Genomic DNA, 23603 nt, shown 5'->3' with positions numbered 1-23603 from the left:
TTGAACCAGGGATCTTCTTGCTGCAAAGCAAAAGTGCTAACCAGTACGCCACTGTGCAGCCCCACTACAGCAATTATCAATAGTAATTTCATTGTTTCTTTCATCTTTATATCTATAGACAACACATTTTAGGATAATGTACAATGAGAGGGTATGGACAGGTACAGAAATGAGAAACAGATGAAATACTACCGGGGGTCCAGTTGGACCCCAAGTGTTCAGATGAAGTAGGTTTTGCCACGTGTACTGATGAGGGTTAAAGTGCAGTTTATTGATGAAAGTAAAACACATGGAACAAAAATAATGAAAAAGAAAGATTTAATGTGAGACTTTGTGTACTGTGCTAAACCGGTCATTCTTCCTCTACAAGAGCTGGATAGCAGGCAGTTGTTGTGTAGCTCCACTGCATTCTGGCAAGCAAAAAACACACCAGCTTCTGGAACAAGCTTCTGTGCTGCCGAACTCCTTAAATACGCCTTCTTTGGAAAAGTCCTCATTAATTATGCAGTCAGAATACACATTTGATGTAATGCATGAGTATATTTTTCTTTCATTTACAATGAACACATTTTGTTTTGCTTGTAAACTTTATTTATCAGTAGATTTATATTTACAGCCAATGCTATAGACCACTTTATTGGCAGCAATGCCAATCCAGTTAGACAAATAATAATGAAAGAAACACCTGTGCATTCAAAGACAGCCAACTATAGTAACCATATGTTTGTGCACATCATGTTAACACTGTAACAGACAGGTGTTTAATCCATTCTTTAAGACTGTCTTAACCAACATGAACATATGTGAGGAAGGTGGTATTAGAAACAACTGGTAGATACACCACTTAATTGCATATCAGAAACTATTTCCTAATTTTGCATACAGGAAGCCATTTGTGCTGTTTTGCTCCCTTAAAATACTACAGAAATGCTACTAAATAACTTCAGTGGCTAATACAATAAAAGATGTGTAAAGAGTGTGCTAGCTGTAGACTGATATACTGTTATCAGAGCTGGGGCAATTTCCAAATCTCTCACTGAAATCCTGGCAGCTAAATTTAATCAAGAACCTTAAATTAGCTACAACCGTTAAGCTGGTTATTTACTTTTATAACTTAAATTCAGTCAACCCCACACCTGCTAATACTTCTTGCAATACAGATGCATAGAGAAGAATGGGCATCAGTAGTTTTTCTTTGAGTGGAGGTTACAGTATAAAGTGGCACATTAAATCAACAGTGTAAAGATGGAACAGCACAAATAATACAGGTTTAACAAAAGAAATAATCTCATCTGTGATTAAAAAACAAAAAAGCAGTGCAACAAAATCAACAAAAAAACTCAAAGGCTGAAGACAAAAATGGACAGTAGAACCCTGGGGGTTACTCACTCTGACACTGCGACATCTATCAGCACTGTGGTCTTCCGTGGACAGGCAACAAAGAGAATCCAAATACTAACGGGCTCAAAAATCTTTACATCAAAGGTATCAGGCACTATATCATGTTACACAACCACAACCCATCTCTGCCCTTGTGCAGCTGCAGTGTTTGTTTTCTCTGGTCTGGCTTTAGGTTTAGCTGAACCCGTCCTGGTTTCACAAGTGGTCATGGAGAAGATGAGGGAGTTGCTTTGGCCCTCTAAGCCATGGTTTTCTTCTTGCACTCCATGGAGCAGAAGAGGAAGTTCTGCACTGCCATGAAGCGTTGGCCGATCAGGCACTTGGAGCAGCCAGAGCACTTGAAGCACTGCGGCTCGGCGTGCCAGTGGTGTTCACCGTAGGAAACTCTCTGGGCCTCAGGCTCCACCGCATTCTGGCAGGCTGAGCATTTCTGGGAAGAAGGAGAATATGGTGTAAAGTCACAATCGCCTTTTAACTCAGATATTTCATATCTTTTGATTTGTCAAAAAAAAAAAAAGCTTTATTAAAGCTGTTTATTTCTGTGCAAAGATTTTCTTTTTTTAATCTGTATTTTCCTCCCTAAAACAGTAAGCTCAACTGCAGTCACACAACAAATTTAAGAAAAATACAAAGAAAAGGACTATTGTTGTCAAAGTTAGGGTAATTTCTAAACAACAATGCAATTTTGATAAAAAGTAAAAAAGATTTTTGTTTTTGCTTTGTCTTGTCAAAAATACTACTAGTACTCGGACACATTAAACTTGAATAAAACGCTCAGTAGCATCATGAAAAGAATGCTTTTGAATACTTATATACCTAAACAGTCACATGTAAAGAAAAGTACAAAGTTATTTAAAACATGCACCAAAGTCTGTTCTACTTTGCCTCATGACCTGTCCAAAAGTCTTTTAACAGTAAAGTGACACTTGATGCTTTTGCTGCTTAGGATTTGGAATATGACTTTAAATTACAATGTGAATTAAGCAAAGACTGGCTATTAGCTTTTATTTCATGCTGTTTAATAACCACATGCATTTTTTGTTTTCACAGCTCTCTGATACAAGTATGTAATTGAGTGTCAAGCCCACTGTCTTTAATCCTCTTTTCAGCAAGTAAAATGCTCCCCAAGGTTTAAATTTCGTGACTGAGCAGTGTTAGATCGTCCTATTTTTGTCACTAATAAAAGCTTTTGTTTAAATGGCAGTGTGTAGGGGTTGCTGTATTGTTGCAGGACAAAGGTCCAGTCAATGAGATTGGAGGAATAAATTTCTGCATAATTACAAACAAAACGGAAGTTGTTTTTCTGTCAGAGAAAGTTCTGTGGTCTTCATGTTGGTATATATACATTCTTGTTCCAGTTGCATTCACAACAAATACAAACACAGACTGAAATGAGATCTAGACAACCACTGTACCAATATATGTTAACAACCCATGCAAAAGCAACCACTTGGGAAACAAGTTCCACCAGTCATCCAGTTTTTAACTGATGTTAGGACATCTGGAATTTGGAGCAATTAACACAACCTGGCCATTGAATGAAAACTGATAACTGCTTCTTTAATTTCTTATCTATTCTCATTATCTTCATTTGCTATTCTGCATGTCTTACTGTTTTTCTTTTCTTTTTTTTAAAATTACTATATTACTCTTAATAGTATATTATCCATAGTCAGACACTTTAAAAGCCTACACAAGATGACACCATTTATTTTTTAAATTTCCTGGACCTCCGACACATGTATCTGTACATATTCCCTGTACATCAGAACAACAAGGGCCTCACAAGCTAAGGACACACATTCAGGGATCTGAATTGTGGTTTAAACAACAGGTTTCAACAAAGAAATACTAAAGATGTAACTATAATGAGCCAAGACAGCATTAACACCTGCCTAATATGCTATTGGTCCTTTGCGTGCTGCCAAAACAGTTTTGACCTGTCGAGACATGGCAGCTACAAAACCTGTAAGGGTGCCCCGTGATATTTGGCACCAAGAGGTTAGCAGCAGATCCTTTGGGTCACCAGTGGTCAGACCTGTTCAAGTACATCCATTACTCTCCTCTTCTTACTACTGTCATTAGGTATTCACAACAGCTGACAGAGAACAACTTCTTGCCCTTGCAGAGATGCTCCAACACAAGTGTCCCCCGATAATTACTTGCTCTTGTCAAAGTCACTCATGTCTTTACTTGTGCATTTCTCCCATGTTTACTATGTTGAGTATTAGAATCAACTATTCATTGACAGTCCAATACATTCCAGACAACATTTTTGTAAAAAAAAAAAAAAGTTGTTTGCTTCATCTGCAAATGGTCATGAGGTTTTAGCTCGTCAGCGTCTTTAAACAGTATTAGAAACACAGATGAGGAAAGTCTCACCACAGCATAGTTTTTCATGTAGCAGGTTGTGCAGACAGGCTTGTCATTCTCCATAACATATGTCTCTCCAGCCAGGATGCAGTCACAGTCGAAACAGCAGAAGTGCTTAAGATGCCAGTTCTGGCCCTCAGCTTGAGTGTACTCATTACTGAAGATCAGCTGTGGACAGACACATTTCAGAGTACAGATTGAATGAGTTTCAGTTACGACCTGTGCCTGTGTAATCTCAATTTTGCCATGACACAATATATAAACAAAATTTAGACTTTAAAAACTACAAGACGGTCATGGTATCCGCTCCCACCTCATCACAGCCTCCGCATCGTGGCTTCTCGCTGTCTCCATAATGGCGTCCGCAGTACATCTTGCCTTTCTTCCAGAAGTAGATCATGTCAACCAGCAGTTCATTACAGTTACAGCACACAAAGCATGCTGGGTGCCACAGCTTGTCGTAGCCGGCCCGCTCAGCATAGACCGCTGGCTCACCCATACGCATGGGCTGCTGGCAATGATGACACGACTTGAAGGGAAAAAAGAGAAGGACAGAAGGTTGGTATAGTTACAGATTTAGACTATACTACCAACAGTGACAGTAGATATGGACCACAGCGCAGATATGGGTATGTACACACAAGCAAACAAAAAACAAACCAAGGAAAGCCCTGTCAAAATAAACAGGTACATCATGTCTTGAAAAAGATTCTTATAGGTCATTTAGTCCTAACAAATAATTACTATGCATTTCCAGTAATTCTCAATAGGTTTACACAAAGGGTCTTCAATTCCATAGAAAATTCAAGTGGGGCCTCCTTTGATCTGACAAAAGAAACACTCTATCTTTTAACCTTTGATCACTGTACTCCTTGAATGAACACAGAAGTGCAGCTGCTGTAACCTGACCATGATGTTTTTAATTAAATGACATGACTGCTGTTAGGTGAAGACTTAGGTGAGCAAGTCGGGAGAGAAAAGCAAGCTCTCAACAGTGTGCTGTTGTGGATGCCATGAGGAATGAAGAGGGAGGCTGAAACACAGAGCGCAACAATGAAAACAGAAGAAGTAAGGAACATGAAAACTATGAGGGGTTTGCAATAGAAGATAGAAGAAAAAAGAAAACAAGAATAAAATACATGGAAAACAGAAAGAAAGACGTCCAGCATGGATGATGTTGACTGATGATTTCATTTCAGCCCTGCTACTCTTGTATAACCAGTGCTGCTTCTTGTTTCAGTTTTAAACCCTTTTTTAATACATGCACCACAGTGGACTGAAAGTAGGAATAAACCATTAGAATCCACACAGGAAGAATTAATGAACTGCATGTGAGTATGACAACCTAAACTTCAGCTGTGACTCATGCTCCACTGTGAATTCTAATGAAATCACTATCCATCATCCTAAATAGGGAAGGCTGGGTCAAAGTTAATGTTTTGTCTCCATCTAGTGTCCTTTTGTTTAGGAACAACACTGTTTCACTCGTAATCACTAACAGTGCTGCACCATGGAAAAAAATGGGTAGATCAATTGAATCAGCGTAACTTAGTCATTTAATTGACATACACATTAAACATGACCTAAAGTACACACTTACTAGTCATTACATGTAATGGCAGAAGCTACACCTGCAAGAAACACTTTTTATTTGGGATTCCCACCTTGGAAGCAGAAACTTTCCCTAGCAGTCACCAGATAAACTGGAGTGGTCAAGACATAATGGCAAAAAGTAGTAGCAGTGAAAAAGTTGTCTTGCTGCTTCACTTTACAATCTAGGGGGAAATAAGGAACTGAAACACTTATTTTTAGAGGTTTACAAGCCAAAATTACTGTAAGTCATTAGCATTATCTTGCTGTCGCTCGCTGAAGGAACACTGTGCAATCATCTCTGTTACTCGTGCAGACAGCCATGAAGAAGAAAATAATGTGACTGTTGTAACAATTAAACACTGTTTGCACCTTGATAGTGCAAAACATGTCAACTACCTACAAGTACATGCACTATTGCACTGATTTCCTACCATTCTGTAGTACCTCTGGAGCTATGAGAGATTGTGTGTCTGTGTTGTTCAAAGACACTCGGTGACCCTGACATTTCTTCTCACCGAGGCAGGATTTCCCATGACTATTCCATCCTGCTATGTACTAAAATACTAAGCTACAACATACCGCTGTGTCCTAGGTTGCAAACCAAACTAGTACTGTGTCTTAAATCGACTGGTCATGGGGGAAAGGAAATCTGCATGTTAATAACTAAAGGCACAGCATGTCCATATTCATGTGATGATCATGTGATGAAGATGATATATCATGTTTGTTGTTGAGCTCCGATATACAAAATGTATATCGGAGCTTTTTGTAACTTTTTGTCCACTTGTTTGTCCACAAAATTTAGCCATACCACAAAGTTATTTGACATGCAAGTCTGTTAGTTTGGAGGTGACTCTGAGTAGACGTTCACTAAAAGTTAAATAAGTTGGACCAAGCAGTCTCCATTTGGTAGTGTGATTTAAAACTTGTGAAAATGCAGGGCTGTTCACAAGTAGTCTGTTTATTCCATTGCCATAAACAATGACATAATCCTGGAAGGCTATTAGTGTTGAGCTATTCTCCTCATGAAAGTAGCATTTGCAATATATTTTAGTTCGCTACCACACCATAAATGAAACTAAAATTAAGTGATAGTAATGCTTTTACCTCTCTTGCATAAAAAACTATTTGAAATTGATTCTTCTCAACTTCAGCAGACATGTTTAATATTCAATTAACAAATACATCTTTCCCAAATGCATGATTCTGAATAAACTTTCATCAAAAATTAACTTCATCTTTGGTATAATGTCTAACTATAAAACACAGAGAATTATGTAAATATTGAGATTATCATTTTCAATCTGTTTAATCGGGGCTGACCTGGATGCCATTTTACTGCCAGTGATCATTTCGGCAACAGAGACTGAGGAAAAGACAGACTGATATGCATATAATAGACAAATATAGTGTAGACATCTTACAAAGCTCTGTTGTTGTGGTAGTCCACCTTGAGATCCAGGGACACTCATGGCTCCAGCAGTGGCAGATGTACCCATGGCTCCTCCAGCAGGCGCATAGTCAGCGGAGGGTCCAATCCCAGGCCCTGAAAATGGTGCAGCACCACCAGCTCCAGCTAGAGCTCCGGCTCTGGCTCCAGCAGGCCCAAAGTCACCACCAGCTCCCACACCAGCTCCAACACCAGCTCCAACACCAGCTCCCACACCAGCTCCCACACCAGCTCCCACACCAGCTCCAACACCAGCTCCAACACCAGCTCCAACACCAGCTCCAACACCAGCTCCAACACCAGCTCCAACACCAGCTCCCACACCAGCTCCCACACCAGCTCCCACACCAGCTCCCACACCAGCTCCCACACCAGCTCCACCCTGTCCTCCTGCTTTAACCAGAGCCATCTCCTCGGGCAGCATGACATCTCCAACCCCCAGGGCCTCATCCTTGTACTTGCGAACAAACTGCTGCATTTTCTTGACTTCGGCAGGGCTCAACTCATGGCACTTGGATGGGTCCTGGTCGTGTTCAGGCAGCTGACGGGCCATCTGCTGCCGACGGTAAGCTGCTCCCTCTGTACCAGCCACTGGACGCTTCTCTGGTGGGAGCAGCTCAATGTATCGCACTGCCTACGAGGCAGGGGGGAAAAAAAGAATACAATTTCAGTTTGGATAGTATAAAGGAAGCGATGTGAAGGACAGAGATGAGAACAGTAGACAGAACAGAGAACAGAGATTAGCTAAGGACCAATCAGAAAGCAAGTACAGGGAAATTGTCTTGTCTTATGCGAGAAGACAAGCAAAACATGGGCCCTACAGATACAGCTCTAGACTAAACAAAGACAAGGGTTTAATAGACTGGCTGCATTAATACCAAGCAAAAGATTAATGAGGTGGTGAGAGCTGCTGTCATTAATTAAAAATTGCATCTGGTTTTTAATCATCAGTGCTTCAAAAATTCATGTAACTTAACAAATTGCTTGGCCAGATATATGGAGTCAATAGAATATCACTGTATCCTGAAATGGACAAAGGCTTTCATAAATTTCCCCTAAGTATCTCAAAATATTCTCGAAATTGTAAATAAAAAAGACAGTAGCTACATGCTTGTGGTCTACTAACTGACGGTTGTGAAAGCAGATACACTGGAGCAGACACAAAAATGATCTTTTGGGTGAATAAAACACGTGAGCAACCGAGGTGACCTCGACAGTGACATATTTAAACTTGTTCTAGTGAAAATCTAATGCCAAACATCATATGAAAAAAACCAATACAAGTAAATCACTACATTTGAGAAATTAGTTTTGCATTTTTTGAGTTATTTTATCACTTGCTTGAACTCTTACCATATACTTGTTGGCTACTGGTGGTGCCCACTCATAGGTGACAGACTTCATTGGTACATCTTTGGGAACTGCCGTCGCATTAGCTGATGTGGCACTGACAGTGACCGGGACTTTGTTAGCCTTGAGCGGTGTAACACCAGCTGGTGTAGGCTGAACCTGAGCCTGAGGATGAGCCTGAGGATGAGCCTGAGGATGAGCCTGAGGATGAGCCTGAGGATGAGCCTGAGGATGAGCGCTGCTGGGTGCCAAACCTGCAGAGGCTCCAGCAGGTTGTACAGATCCAGCTGTGGCAGAGGGAGGCACAATGGTGGAGGAGGCACTGGGTGGGACTGTGTAAGCAGTGGCAGGGCTGGGCAGAGTGATGGTCACCATGTTGGCTTGGTATCTGGGAATGCCATCCGTCTTCAGCTTGGCGATGAGGCCAGTGTACTTGGTGTCCTCGAACAACTTGCCTACCTTCTTGTTCTCTTCCGAATTCATCGACACATCATGCTCTGTAAGGCCGCATTTACAATTCCGGCATATTTTTCTACACAGAAGAATGATGAGAAAACACTGAGAACCTGTATTTCTCAAACATTTATGGACTTATTTAGCATGTTTTGCCTTTTTTAGCCATGTACTGTAAGCATTTAAAAGATGTTAATTGAATTGTACATTCTTTACGTTACACAACTACTTTGTTTGAAAAATGTTCATGAATCTCTACTCCATTGTTTTCTCTTAACTGCACTGCAGTCTATTTTTAAACAAACATGCATTCATTTTTAAAAAATTTTTCTTATTTAAGTAATTGTAATCAACCACAACTTTGCCATAACACTGTACCAACATGACAAGCTCAGTGTTTATCTCAGATATATTCACTTTTAACATGCCTCAACATAACTGTACTCATATCTGTAGAGTAACTCTGACATAATTTACGACTACAGGCATGCTCCAGCCTGACCAGGCCCTCAGATTTCTAGCATGTTAGGAACTATTTCTTCCAGCTGTGGTAAGCTGTTTAAACACAGTTTCAGTTGTATGGATGAGAACTGTAATACAATTTTATACATTGGGCATTCAATTGACTGATAGAGACTAACAAAAAAATGTTTTTCCATTGTGCTCATATTAGTGGATGAGGGAAAAAAAAAAAACTAAAAGCATGCAGGGCAGTAAATGGACAACCTGACTTCCCGGGGTCCTCTGTCTTGCTTACAATGTCTATCACAACATGTGCTCTTTATTTGCTGCAGCAGCTCAGAACAAACAATTCTGTTTGGACTCTACAATTATCCACACATGGCTAGTTTTCTTGAGGCTAGCACCAGGTGCCGTGACACAGACTGGAGCACCAGCACAAAGACACACCACGGGTTTCTGGGGGTGTTCAGAGTTTTTAAATGTCTGATGTCCAGCCAGGAATGCTGCCCTGTTACAAGCAGTGACCGAACTTATGGCAATGGATTTGTAAAAGTCTTGCTTTAACTAGCTGTACCACTGAAGACTTGTTGACTTTGTAACTATGACAATACTGTATAGTGTACTAGGGTGAACACTCAAAAGTAAGCAATGGCCTGGAGGGCAGTTAACCTCCATTTAAATTTGCTTTGTAGAGTTAGACCAAAACTCACCATGAAAACTCAACCCTCGCTCTTCAGTCAGAACCAATCAGACCAATATTCACTGAACTAATATTTCCAGCACTGCTTTCATTATTGCTAACAATAAGTCAGTGGGACGTGGAACACAGTGTTCAAAGACAAATGTGAGGAGCTCCTGTTCTCAAAACCAGCACGTTCCTATTAGGCTGATGACTCCTGCTGCTATTGGGAGTATTTTTAATTAAGCAACTGACCAGACTGGGTCAATGAATGATGTTTTAGTGTTTTCCTTTTTATTATTCCTGGAAGGGCATGCTGAATAGGCATGCTGTTTTTCATGACTGCTCTGGGTCATAATCATATACTGACAGTGTTTTACTATGGAACACTAACTATCCTCCCCTGAGGATTCTGTGCTTTGCTCAAAAGAACTGTCATTTAGTCTGAAATTACACATAAGGTCCTAGTGTCGCAAAGGAAGTAAAAATTACTCTCTGTTGTGAACCTGTAATATGGTACAAAGAAATTGTACAAACCTCCAGAAATGCAGCTCAAAGCCCTCGCACTTGTCCTTGCATTTTAAACAAGCCGCTCCAGCGCCAAACTCATGGCCAAGGGTCATCTGTAAACAAAGCACACAAAGGAGATCACAATTGCTATTGCAGTTTTGTTTTAACTGTTGAGCTTCAGTGAAGGAAGATGTATAAAGACCAAAGTTAAAGTCATGAACTTATTAAGTAACTATTTGCTTTTGCTGAATGAATAAAATTAAGTTTTGGTACTGTGCATTTAACGTAAATTTGGTCAAACTCAGTGGACTTTTCTGACACTTTGATAAAGTTTGATATTTAACATGCAAACTAATCCCTCCTTTAAACTCTCTGGAGTGGAACTGCCCCACAAGTGATCACATTTGGAGGGAATGAGACTGGCACCAGAAGAGTCAGGTTAAAAATTATTATAGCCCACTGTTCATAGCATGAGCAAAAATGTGATTACCCTGTCACTTTCTCCTGAGCAGCAGTGAAGTAAAAGTTTGAGATGGGAAATTTTCAACTTTTAAACATTAGCATAGCACATTCTGATGTCACTTTGATTTCTTGCAGTGTTCAGGAAAAAATATAGCAAATACTCTCACTGCATACCCTGGAATGTGGTTCACATGTGTTGTAACCCCAGTAAAATAGCTCTGAACTTGACTTTAGAATTACTTCAGAGCCATTTCTTTCAGTGAATGACATTCAGACTTTCATCCTGTCCAGCTTCTGCAACTCTGCTGCACTTCTCTCTTGCATCTGTGGTTTCTTGTCAAACATCACTCATGTCCACCTTAAGCCATTCCCACCATTTGCAACCATATATGGGCAACTATTCAATGATGCTGAAAGCCTCTTGGGATCCCGGGAGGCACCCCTGCTGTCAAGAGAGATGTTTTTGACTCAAAAGACACTCACTGCAGAGGAATGCAGACAGTGACTCCTGTCTTTAATGGTGGAGCCTCGCTGCCAGAGTTTGGGCTTTCTCTGAAATTTCCGGAGTGGCATTTTCCTCCCCTGGGACGTGTTGACGATTACAACAACAAAATGTTGCAACATGATTTGTAATGACAATTTAAGGAGTGAAACATTTCAGGGAATCTCTGTGAAGCTGCACATGCACTCCTCTGCTTTCTCTTTTCAGGCAGTATAAGCTGAATTTTAGATCAAATTTGACTAGAAAGAAAATGTGATGTGTTTTCTTTTCTTTCAGAATAACTTTTTAATGTCTTGAATTTATTATGTCCAGAAAATACGTCTTGCTTGAACTTGTGTTTCAGTACAAAGATGGAAGCAATAATGCAGCAAAGGAAGACCGATGTCTAAACACAAGTAGCTGCACAAACTGTTGCTTAAATACAGCATAATCTTTAAGGAAAAAAATGCATGGACAACTTGTGCTGTTTGATTTAGAAAGAGTAAACAAGATTAGAAACCTGTGCAGTATCGATAGCTAACTTTCCAACTTTCAGTCCTTGATAATCTGCCCTGTGGGTACATTTCAGCTGGTGCCAGAAAAGCGTTTGGACTGTTGCATCTATTTTCAGGTTCATGAGAACTAACCAGGTACACACATCGTAAAACTAAAGCATTTGCTAAAATACCTCAAACGCAAAAGTTAATAGCTTGGATTTAAGGCAAACCGGAATAAGTGGTCACAACTAGAGCAAGTCTAAATATTTATGTCAGACATGGTGAGGACGACTGGCCGTTTTCTTGCTGAGGTCACTCCATCTGTATATATTTCCTTGGAACACAGTTGCAACATCTGCATTTAGCAGTTGATGCTAATCAGTAACTTGAAATTATGACTAGGCATGTAGGATAATTAATTCTGGTGGAACAAGGCAGTTCAAACACGAAGTAAATGACTTGGATCCGATGAGTCATATTCATGAGTCACTGTGCTGCAACAGGACTGAGTTACAGACCAGTGGCAGCTGTGATGAAGGAAGTCACTCTCATTTCCAAGGGGACACCAGTCAGCCAGAACACACGTCAGTCTTTAAAAAATAAAGTCTTTCTTCTGTTGTTTTCTGTCGAGTACGTCTACAGTATTTTACTCATAATGCAGTGCTGCAAAAGGTTTGGTGATAGTTTACAGAACAAAACGGGGTGTATTAAGATACAGAGCGGCACAGTTTAGTTTTAGTCAGGCCAGTTGCAAAACTCACAGCTTTTGTTTTTTCAGTTTAAGCAGAACTTTCCGATGTCAGGTTCCAGCAGTCGTTTAACCTCATGAGCCCCTTTTGGGTTTCAAAAGTATATTGAACCAAAAAAAATAGAAAATGACACCAATTATCAAAGCAAGAAGTTGCAGAAACAAAAAGAATGATTATATATTTGACAATCTGATGGTCCTTGAACTACTTGTGTGTTATGTGTGGTTCCATTGGGAAACTTAACCAAATCTAACCACATTTCATTAAAGTTACTTTATTCTACGTGCCTAATTTAAAAAGTGGCAAAAATAAATAATTTGCTTAAACAGTATTGCATCAAAAACAAAAAACGCTGTGCTCCTCTGTGCAACAAGGAAGCCAATCCTTGTATTTTTTTAACCAAAAATACAAGGATTTCTCAGCTGAACAAGGCTGAACTACAGGCAGTCCAGACAGGATAGCAGAAAAGTTTGGAAATAGACTAAAAAGGGAAGTAGTGACATACCTATACTATGTAGAGTCACCATTTCTTACAGCATTGGTAACACCTGGGGACACCTAGAGAATGTTGCACATGTTGATACCATACAGGTTTTTTTTAATTGTTGCAAAATAAAGAATTAAAAACATGTTTTTTGTTGTTTATTTTTTATGATTTCTGGCATTTCAACTTCATTATATTGCAAAAATAACATCAGAGTTGTGCCTACTTCTTGTCACTGCTGTGCTGTTTCTGCAGAGGTGCAGGACTTTCTGCTGCAGAGAAAAATGAGCCCACAGTGAGGAAAAATGAGACGGCAGCAAAACCCACACAGAAGCTGCTTGGGGTTCAGAGGGTTACATTTATTTTCATTTCACAACACTATCGTCTCTTATCTGGGTGTGGAGAAGATGGAATATATTCATGCATTTCACATCACCACAAATATGACTTTGGTTCATCCTCCTTGCTGTTGTTTTGGAGACAGATTTGATTTGCACTGCCTTCACTGTTTACCAGTTCACATCACAGAACGCTCTACAGGATTTAAGAAACACAGAGATCTGTGTAGGATCTTCTGAACTTTCTTCCAAAAACAAATCCCGTATATTGACTCTTTAACGGTGATTTATGTTAAGGATATAATCAACATAATCTGTGTTAACCTAGAAATTGACTGTAACACTTATCATGCTAAAAACTGAAAATTTTGTTTTAAATTGCTACATAAAATAAGTATACTACACAAGTTGAAGTAATTTTCTTATTTTGCCTATTGAAAGTGTGCATTTGAAAAATATTGTATTTTATATCTGCATCTGTCTGTGGGCCACCAAGGTAAAAGTTGGCATAATAATATGTTAAATCCCTGACAGATGAGTGAGAGCTCAAGCTCACTGTAACAAGGTGGAAAAACATGTACATTTAGCAGCAGCAATTCACCAGAATGAGCTGGGAAATATCAGCATATCAAACATCTGCAAGCATCCAATATCATGCATCCCTCATTTGTCTATTTAGGGAGGAAAATGACTCCCACTGGGTAAGACTGTTGGAGAAAGACCATCAGAATCAACTCTGATTTAACACAGGGGCACTGCTGACGATTTCCCAGCCTGTACAGCACGTTCAGTCACAAACCTTTACCTCAGCTGTCTTTAAAAGACAAATGCATGGGTTTAATTGAGCATAATGTTACCTAACCACACAGGTGGCTTTTCGTGAAGCAGTTACAGTTTTAGCCTCTCGCTGATTGCAGCCCTGCAATCAGCCACAGCAGACTTATCTCCTCCAGGGATTAAAAGCAGATGTCAGACTGGGTGTGTCTGGGTCACCCAGCTGCTCAGACCTACTTTTTAGTACAAGCTAACTGTATATACATGCTTTTCCTGTGCTTTGATGGAGTTGACTTTGTTAGCTGAATAATAGTGGTTCTTAGTGATCAGCAAGCGGGGTGGGACAATGCCACGAGGCACATTTTGGCTTTCCTATGGGCTGTCTTCACTCTGGCTGAAAACAGAGCTATCCGCTCAAGATCCTGCTTCCATCAAACACTTCAATTACAGAAAAAAGAAGAATTAAATAATATACACTGTAGTGAGACAAAATAGGCAACAAACTCCATGTTAGCTTGTTGTGACACATGCAGTATGGCATCATCATGTACCTTATCTAATTTGATCTGACAGTTTGTCAAGAGTGATTGCCAATGTAGACAAGATGGAAACTGTATTTTGAAGTGACTGAAGTGATGACAAATTTAGGTTGCAGTTTATTAAGTGTACTCCCTCGAATTGCTGCCAGATCTCTGCAGGTCTATGCAAGGACTCCGGTAAACTCAACAGCTCAAATTACCTTTGACAAAAGGGAAAATGACTTAGTGCCCCTAAAAGGAGCATTTGGACACAGATACTCAGCAGGTCGCAACGCTTAAGCCTTAAGAGCCAGATGCAAAAAAGTCCAAAGCCAAATGACTGCTGGGATTCAGCTGTTTTCAGTCCACAAACTTACACAAAGAATTTATAAGCACATCCCCAAACATGCATGAAGATCCGTGGATTCCAAGTGTACAAAGTAGAGGGAATCCAATGGAAGCAAACAATGATGTGCATCTACAATGACCTCTGTGATGTGAAATGCATGACTAGTCACTGGGCAAAGTGTGTGTCTTAAATGTGATGCCTGTCTGAGAAATTAAAAGCCATAATGCAGACATGACACCTTGTCTCCTCTCTTGCGTGGCAAAATGTCATAAAAACTCTCTTAATTCTGCAGCCTCTCACTCCAGAGCTCGAACATATAAAAGTAATCAATGACTTAATGTTTTTGGAAGTTTTAGTGACAGTATTCCCACAAATCAAAAACAGAAACGCTTACTCAGGAGTGAATAAACTGGTTTGGATGTTGCTGTCAGCCACTAAAAATGTAGCTGTTTAAGGTATACAGCGATGTGAACTAACACTAAAACACTGTCAAAGCAACAGCCATTAAAAGCTTAAAGACTATGCCGAATTTAGGAATTAATTCAGTTGTTTCAACAAACAATTGTTCATTTGTCACAGAGCTTAAGAGTCTGTTTTATATGGAAGGCGACATTATAGTGTGAATGGCTCTAACAGTTTGTCGTGGACTTCCTTCAGAAAGGAACTTAATCTTAAAGGGAAGTGAAAGGGTACGAGGCTGCTCGTTTTGTAAACCTTTCAACAAGAACTTAATAATTTCAAGTGTTAAATGTTGCGTGAATGAGCTTTTAGTATACATCTTATAAGCGGAAATACAAAAACGTGGCTCTCAGACGAGCTCGAAATGTAAAACGAAACACAAACGACATAGTCGGACTTCATAACTTTTCTCGCCACCTGCCACGCGCTCGGCACACCTTTCAGGGCGTTCCCTGGTCAGTCCGAGACACCGACGGAGAGCACCGAGGGGGGAGAGAGAGCTTACCTTCTTCACCTCCTTCTCTATTTCCATTTTGGTGTCTGTCTGCGCGAAGTTTTCTCGGTTTACAGGGAATTCTCCTGGAAGAGCTGTCAAAAAAAACACTGATAAAAACGGGCCGGACAGATAAAACAAGCCCTGCTTCCCTGCTTCTCTCCTCTCGGAGGTCCTGCTCCCACCGTGGTGAAGATCAACAGAATTAAACACATCATATCCGGTTATACGTTTCAAAATAAATTGCTGCCAGATCTGGACTTTGCCTTGTTTTTAGTATCTATCAACTGTGAAAGTGTGTGAGCTTTGAATTTGTTTTATCATAATTACTGCAGCAACTTAATCATCATATAATGTCAACATATACAGTAACATGCAAATCAAACTGCATCAAAATAATTAAACTCCAGAAATGCAAGGCACTACATGCTAACCAAAATGGCACTGTACAGATTATCTACATGTGAATTTAGTTTATTTACCACACAATTACTGCAATTACTTTACAACTATTTTTTTAACGTGTGGGATAACAATTCTGTTGCTGTAGTCTTCGTCTTTTTACAAAACAAACAGCATTGTCCTGTTTCCGGGCAGATTCTCGTTTCTTCTCTCCAGCTTGACGCAGCTTTCACTCTGGAGGTCCTGTTCAGTTTTCATTGATAAAGGGGAGGACTTCCGCGTTGATAGATTTTTATCTAAACCAATAGGAACAGAGAAAATTAGTACTAGCGCGCAGTTCAGCCAACCAGCGCACAAGAGAGGCGTGTCTTCACTTAACAAAGGACATGACTGTATTTTGACACATTCAACCTGCTTTAGTCACAGTCGAGGGCCATAGTACAGATTCTGGATATGCTGTTTTTTCTCTCTCCAGAAACTTCTTTTTTTTTTTTTTTCTAATCATGATGCTTTGAATTAACAAAACACTGATATGTTCATTTTGTCACTGAACAGTGAAAAACATCCCTATTTAAAGATAGAATAGCGCTTTTTTTTTAATGCAGTAGCACACATAAATATTTCTGGGACATCCTGGGACACACATACAAACACAAACCACACACCACAGCTGGTTTGCTTTTTGATGTGCTGTTTGTGGCTTGTACTGAAGTGCCTGTCAAACAGCTGTAGTGTTGCCTCCTTGACAGGAAACAATGGTGGTGAGCAGTTTCCTGTGTGTACTGCTGTTGGTTTTTGCAAAGGAAGTGACACTGTCACACCCTGACAGGTCACATATTGCGTTATCAGTGAGAGCATATGCAATTTGTTTTCAACAACTCTCTCTCTCTCACTGTGATGTCTGATCTGTGCTGTCTGGTATGCCTGTAAACTCTCAGGCAGCTGATTCCATAATGAAGTCATTTTAACTGAAGTATTCAAAACTGATTTGAACCTCATCATGTGATATGAACCTACAACATGCTCTGATTTGCCCCTCTTTTGTGTACAAAATGCGACTTTAAAATATCATCTCATGGGATCCTGAAGCAAAATACATGGATTTAGAAGATCAACATGCATTTTAAAGTTACACTCAGAAGCTGAATCATGATGCCTAAAATGAAACCCATGTCATAAGCTTAAGTGTTGCTACAACAGTGAGCATTGACTGCAGACCCTCTGTGCTTTCCATTATTTAACTTTCTGATCCTTTTCCATGACTAGGGCATTCATTCTGAGAATTTTAACATTTCCATGAAAGGATATTGCTCTTGATGGCATGTTTAAGGAGAAAAACTACTTTAAATTAAAATAAGGAAGTCATGCTCTCCTAAAACGCTGTCTCACTGTGACGTAAACAGAATTTTAACTCATCTGTATCATCTGTGTTTTATGTACTTAGCTGCTGCCTTTAGTGATCCTGATATTGAACAAACAGAAGCTCACGGAGACTTCAACAGAACTCATGGATGTGGACCAAGCACGCTGTCTGCTGAACTGTAAGTATCTGTGAATCCTGCAGGTGTTTTCCACACCACTCTTTACTTTTCCTCTGTACTCACCTTATCAGCTTTGTTGCATAAGACTAAATGGCAGATTGCAGATGGTACATGTACATTGGAAAGAGTTTGCATTCGTTAGTAATGCCAAGGATTATAACATTGGTGTCATGTAAACTGAATAATAATGATTGCATGTCCAAATGTGGGCTCAGTCTTTTATAATAGTGCATAAGAAGGCATTCACATGAGGAAGAACATTTGACTTTCCAGCCATTCAAGAATTCTGAAAATGTTATTTGGTGTCCATTGCTCAATATTTTAAAATTCTCAGACTATACTTACACCAACCAAACTGTTTTAGAAGAAGAAGGCAAAAGCTGGATATTATTGCAGAGCCCATTCAAAAGTGAGTGTTACTTCGATGCATGCTGCCTGTTTGTTGGAGCAGGTGTCGCATTGTTTTGTCGATTTTAAAATGAAACCCTGGTAAAACACCAGATGTGCAGTTTGTACTCTGATAGCTTAAATTGTCTCGTGCCTTGAAGTGTGTATCAGCTAACAGGTAAAGTTCATAGTAAATATGTCCCAGGCAGCTGGTTTTAATCTGGAGCATTGATGCTTTTCTAACAAGAGAGGAAACTGAAGCAGACTGCGGACGGACATGGTTTTGTGTTGAGCAGTGAGATTCCATTTTAAGCTGCAAACAGAATTTAGTCCAGCACTTTATGGCAGTTCATAGTAGAAAATGGCCTCCTTTTCTTTCATTGTAGCGTTTCCTGTTAACAGTTATTCTGTTTTCAAAGTTACTTACACAATGAAAACAAAAGGAAATGGTGATAAAGACATAATGATGTAAATATTTGTTTAAATATCACTTAAATTCAGATTTGGTCACAAGTCCTAAAATTGTAATGAAAAAATATTATACCTGGTCATTTATTTATTAAGAAAAATAATCATTGTTCCATATCAATGGCAGTGGCAGTGGCAAAGTATATGAAGTATTATCAGTTAATTTGAACGTATTATTAGGAGCAGGTGTGTTTCAATCAGTGGGATGACAATTAGGTATGAGTGGGTGCTCTGTTTTATTGATAGAACAAGGATTTATCAAAGAAAGTGTACCATGGCATGAATAAAGAAGATTTCTGAGGACTTCAAAATCAGTGGGGAAAAGGTTACAGAGCCATCTCCAAAGAGTTGAGACTCATTCAAAACCATCTGAATGCTCACCAACACCGGCTGACTCACCAAGATCACTGCAAGAGTGAGATGTGTAATAGTCTGCAAGGTCCTAGAGGAACCCAGAGTAATGTTAGAGCCATTCACACTGACAAATGTTAATGTTAATTAGTCTGCCATCAGGAGAACACTGAACAACACCAGTGTGCATGCCAGAGCTGCAAGCAGAAAGACAGTGATTTCCAGGAAGAACATTGTTCTTGACACTGACATTGTTTTGGGAATAGATGACAACAAAATATAACCTATTGGGTTTGAAAGAGAAATAGTGCATTAGGAGAAAGGACAACACTGCTGATTTATAAAGCATGCTTGTGGTATCACGGTTTAGGCCTGTTTTGCTGCTGCTTGGCCATGACAATTCATCATAATTGATGAAACAAGACTTTTGCTAGTGGATTTTGCTAGTGAAATCGAAAGAGAAATGTCATGACAGCTGTCTGTGAACTCAATCTTTACACACAGTAGGTAATGCAGCAAAACAATTATCCAAAGCACCAAAGAATGGTTAAAGAACAATATAGTTAAGACTTTGAAATAGCCAAGTCAAAGTCCTGAACTCTAATCCAATAGAAATGTTGTGGAAGGACCTGAAGCAAGCAGTTAATGTAAGAAACCTATCAACATCCCCAAGTAGACATTGTTCTCTATAGAGGAATGGACTAAAATTCTATCAAGCTGATGGCTAGTGCTGATCAACATTTACCTGAAACATTTAGCTTCAGTTGTTGGATCACAAAGTGATTATAGGTTACAGTTTACATATTTAAGATTAACAAACCATTTCTATATATGTAACCTAAGAGAATGAGGAAACACATTAGGTTTGTAAAGGTGTTTCAGAAAGGACCAAAACCAAATCCAGCTGACCTTGAACCCTCTTCCTTTTTCTGTATAAACTCAACACAAACAAAATATGTAAGCAACATATGCATGCACTTTTGGTGCGGTATCTTCAGGCTGGTGTGAGAACTGCTGCAGCAGGTGACACACCTCCATCACATTTAACAAGGTCGTGGTTGGGACATGTGACGTGACACACTAAGCCATAAAAGCTTGTGTTTGGGCTCTGACAGGTTCACACTGTTGGTCACGATGAGGGGGCTACTCACATTCGCCACGCTGCTTGTGACTGTTATTGCAAAGGAGTCGTTCGAAGGGTAAGTGAGCCAATCAGAACCTCTCACTGCTGGGTAGGATGTAAGTGATCTGTTTATATGGCACTGAGCAAAAGTTTGGGGCACTACAAGTAATGTAACAAAGTCATGCTAGCGGAGTGCAAACTTTGACTTTTGAACCAACATCACTTCTCTCAAGTACACTTGACAATCAATCACGAAAACATGAGGCAGTTAGACGAAGGTACGATACTTTCACCAAACTGGAACATCCATCCATCCATTCTCTATACACCGCTTTATCCTCACTAGGGTCACGGGGGGTGCTGGAGCCTATCTCAGCTGACTCGGGCAAAGGCAGGGGACACCCTGGACAGGTCGCCAGTCTGTCGCAGACTGGAACATCCAGTGGGCTTTTAGTGCCACGGAATCCGACAGACCACCCTGGCCCATGCACAGTTCAAGTCCACAAAACACTTTCAAATTAAGTAGAATCTACAGAAAACTGACAGACAGTAAATGTAAGGACTTCCCTCTGTACATTTGTAGGTCACACTCAGGAAGCAGAACTCTGACTCAGTTATCACTAATTTATTACTTTATCGCTCACCGAGATAGAGGAATGGTCACATTTTAACTATAAAAAGCTGATTTAGCAACATAGCCCTACTGTTTATTTCAGAACTGTTTAGTTTGGTGACTCCGGGTGACACAGAGAATTTTAGGCCTTGAATCAATAACAGAAAACCAACAACCACAAAAAACTGTTTCAGTCTGGTTGAGTTGTACAAAGTCTTGTCACTTGAAGGCACTGAATTCTAAAATACATGTAAAAATAGCCACGATTAGTCCCTTGTCATGAGTAGGCACAGCTATGGCATATTAAGTATATTACTGATGAAAGTTTCAGAGAACAGAAAACCAAATACCCAGGACTTCTCCACCTGCAGATCAATATCTGAGTGTTCAGATTTGAAAGAACAGAATTAGATCTGTGCATTCAATCTTGAACAGGCACACAACAGTCTCTGAATCTTCTACTCCAATTATCTTTAGTGGTTTTGTCAACTGATCCACAATGAAGATTGTCAGAGACTGTTTGCCATCAGCAAACTGCAGCAGTTCTCACATTCAGATATCAGTGCCATCTCTTTTTCAGAGAGATGTCATGTATCTACAACAAAAAGGTAGTAGCCCTAATATAGATCCCGAAGGAATCCCACAAGAACTGCTTGGAGACATTATCATTGGTAACCCATCTTCCTTTCTTAGAAGACAGCATGTTTTGTCTCTGGCTGTGTGTTTAGGCTTGTTCTTCTGTGCCTCCATCAAAACTCACATTTTTATTCATGTGTAAACATGATTGCACAAGGGTTTTCTAATCATCAATTAGCCTTTCAACACCATTAGCAAACACAATGTAGCATTAGAACACAGAAGTGATGGTTGTTGGAAATAGGCTCTGTACCCCTATGTACATATTCCATTGAAAATCAACCGTTGCCAGGCTGAATAGTCATTTACTACATTAATAATGTCTAGACTGTATTTCTGATTAATTCAGTGTTATCTTCATGGAAAAAAATGTTTTCTTTCCAAAAGAAGGACATTTCTAAATGAGCCCAAACTTTTGACCGATAGTGTACATTAATCTCTTGTTGCTGATGCTTCCATTTGATGCCAACAAAAGCTGGTTTAGATGATTAAATGATAACTCCACTTTCACAATAAATACACCTCATATTTTTCTGTGGAAGGCTACACGGTCAACACAGGAGGGTTGTGTTGAGTAACAGATTATAAAATATCATGGTTCTCTTTTGCAGACATCAGGTTCTTCGAATCATTCCAAAGGATGGCATCCAGCTGTCTCTCATCAAGGAGCTGGAGGACATGATCCACTTTGAGGTCATTTATCCTCACTAACCAAATTCTCCAATAAAAATAAAAGCAACAATGATTCAAAAGTGTGACACTCATTAATGTACGACATTGCTGCTCTTCTGAAAGTCAGAAACCTGTTCTGTTCACTCTGTGCATGACATCTATGTGTTCTTTCAGCTGGACTTCTGGAAAGAGGTGACACATGTGACCACTCCTGTGGACGTCAGAGTTCCCTTCCACAGCTTGCAGTCTGTCAAGATTTACCTGGAGACTCAAGACATTGAGTACTCCATCATGATTGAAGACCTGCAGGTACAGTATGAGACCTGGTGACATCCCTGAATCTTATTAAAAAGAAAGAAAACTCGTTGATGTGACACTCAAACATAAATTACATCACTGTCCTGCAGGTGATGCTGGATGAGGAGCAGAAGGAGATGATGTCTGTTGCTCGTGCTCCTGAGTCCAGAAACACTGACAGCTTCGACTATGCTAATTACCACAGCATCAGTGAGGTAGGTGAGCACAGCTGCTCCGACTGCTGGAATCCACTAAAGTGATTATCACCACAACTGTATGAAATAGCTGAGATTTAAAGTCTGATCCAATTTTCATCAAAGTTACAATTATGGTGACACACAACATATTGGAACTGACAAATGACAAATGGCACAGTACATTAAATGAGCAAAACACAAATTAGGATGACATTACAAAGACAGGTGGAAAGAGAAATACAAAAATAAGTCTTTCAGGAAGTGCTGCAGGTGCTTGTGCATTCAGAACATTATTGTGTGTTTGGTTCAGATCTACAGTTTCCAGGACATGCTGGTGGCTGAGAATCCCAACTTGGTCAGCAAGATCGTGATCGGTCAGAGCTACGAGAACCGTCCCCTGAATGTGCTCAAGGTAAAAATAATGCAGCACATAAGGACTGTAATTATACAATGAACTAAAAGTTATGAAAAAGAATCGAATGACCTTAATTGTAAAGAACATGTTTTCCAAAGCATCACTGAATCACACGATAGTCACTTGTCATGTAAAATCACCTTTTGCAGTTCTGAAAATAACGAGAGTGCACATATTCGAAGTAACTGTTTGAATATATTTTAGTTTCTGTTCCTTTCCTTTGCTGTGTTGTAGTTCAGCACTGGTGGAACCAATCGTCCCGCCATCTGGATCGACACTGGAATCCACTCCAGAGAGTGGGTCACTCAGGCCAGCGGCACCTGGTTTGCCAAGAAGGTCCTTTGATAATGAAGTGCAACATCTTCCTTCGATGTCTCTGCAGTTTCTAAACACTAACTGGCTGTCCTGACTGTTGTGTCCTTTGCATTTGTGCGTATAGATTGTGACTGATTATGGAACCGATCCAGCTCTCACTGCCATCCTCAACAATATGGACATCTTCCTGGAGATTGTGACCAACCCTGATGGATTCTACTACACCCACAATAACGTGAGTCTCTCATAAGTTTTATTAAGTGATATGAAATATATCTTACAAAACCTAAAAAAAAAAAACCCTAAAGGTT

The 23603-nt window shown here is 39.8% G+C and overlaps 2 protein-coding genes across 4 annotated transcripts in view; one reads left to right on the top strand and one right to left on the bottom strand.

Moving 5' to 3' along the window:
• Positions 1–250: 250 nt before the first annotated feature.
• tes (testis derived transcript (3 LIM domains)) lies at positions 251–16066 on the bottom strand. The gene is made up of 7 exons (XM_022216482.2): positions 15888–16066; positions 10299–10384; positions 8171–8699; positions 6792–7451; positions 4088–4303; positions 3784–3942; positions 251–1831 (listed from the first exon to the last, which is right to left on the bottom strand). The coding sequence occupies exons 1-7, from the start codon at positions 15912–15914 to the stop codon at positions 1640–1642; spliced, it is 1869 nt and encodes a 622-aa protein (XP_022072174.2). The 5' UTR covers positions 15915–16066; the 3' UTR covers positions 251–1639.
• Positions 16067–17719: 1653 nt separating this feature from the next.
• Positions 17720–23603, top strand: part of cpa5 (carboxypeptidase A5) — an 84599-nt gene continuing 78715 nt past the window's right edge. For 2 of the 3 annotated variants that reach the window (XM_051952644.1, XM_051952645.1), the window contains exon 1: positions 20144–20223. In XM_051952644.1, the coding sequence (XP_051808604.1) occupies positions 20159–20223 (65 nt within the window). In that variant the 5' untranslated portion in view covers positions 20144–20158. Of the gene's footprint in view, positions 17819–20139; positions 20224–22007; positions 22090–22242; positions 22378–22475; positions 22581–22872; positions 22975–23211; positions 23314–23416; positions 23528–23603 lie in introns of those variants that run through there. The other variant, XM_051952646.1, reaches the window with a different exon arrangement.

This window comes from Acanthochromis polyacanthus, chromosome 8, assembly GCF_021347895.1.
Source record: "Acanthochromis polyacanthus isolate Apoly-LR-REF ecotype Palm Island chromosome 8, KAUST_Apoly_ChrSc, whole genome shotgun sequence".
NCBI lineage: Eukaryota > Metazoa > Chordata > Actinopteri > Pomacentridae > Acanthochromis > Acanthochromis polyacanthus.
This window is presented reverse-complemented; position numbering and strand designations above follow the sequence as displayed.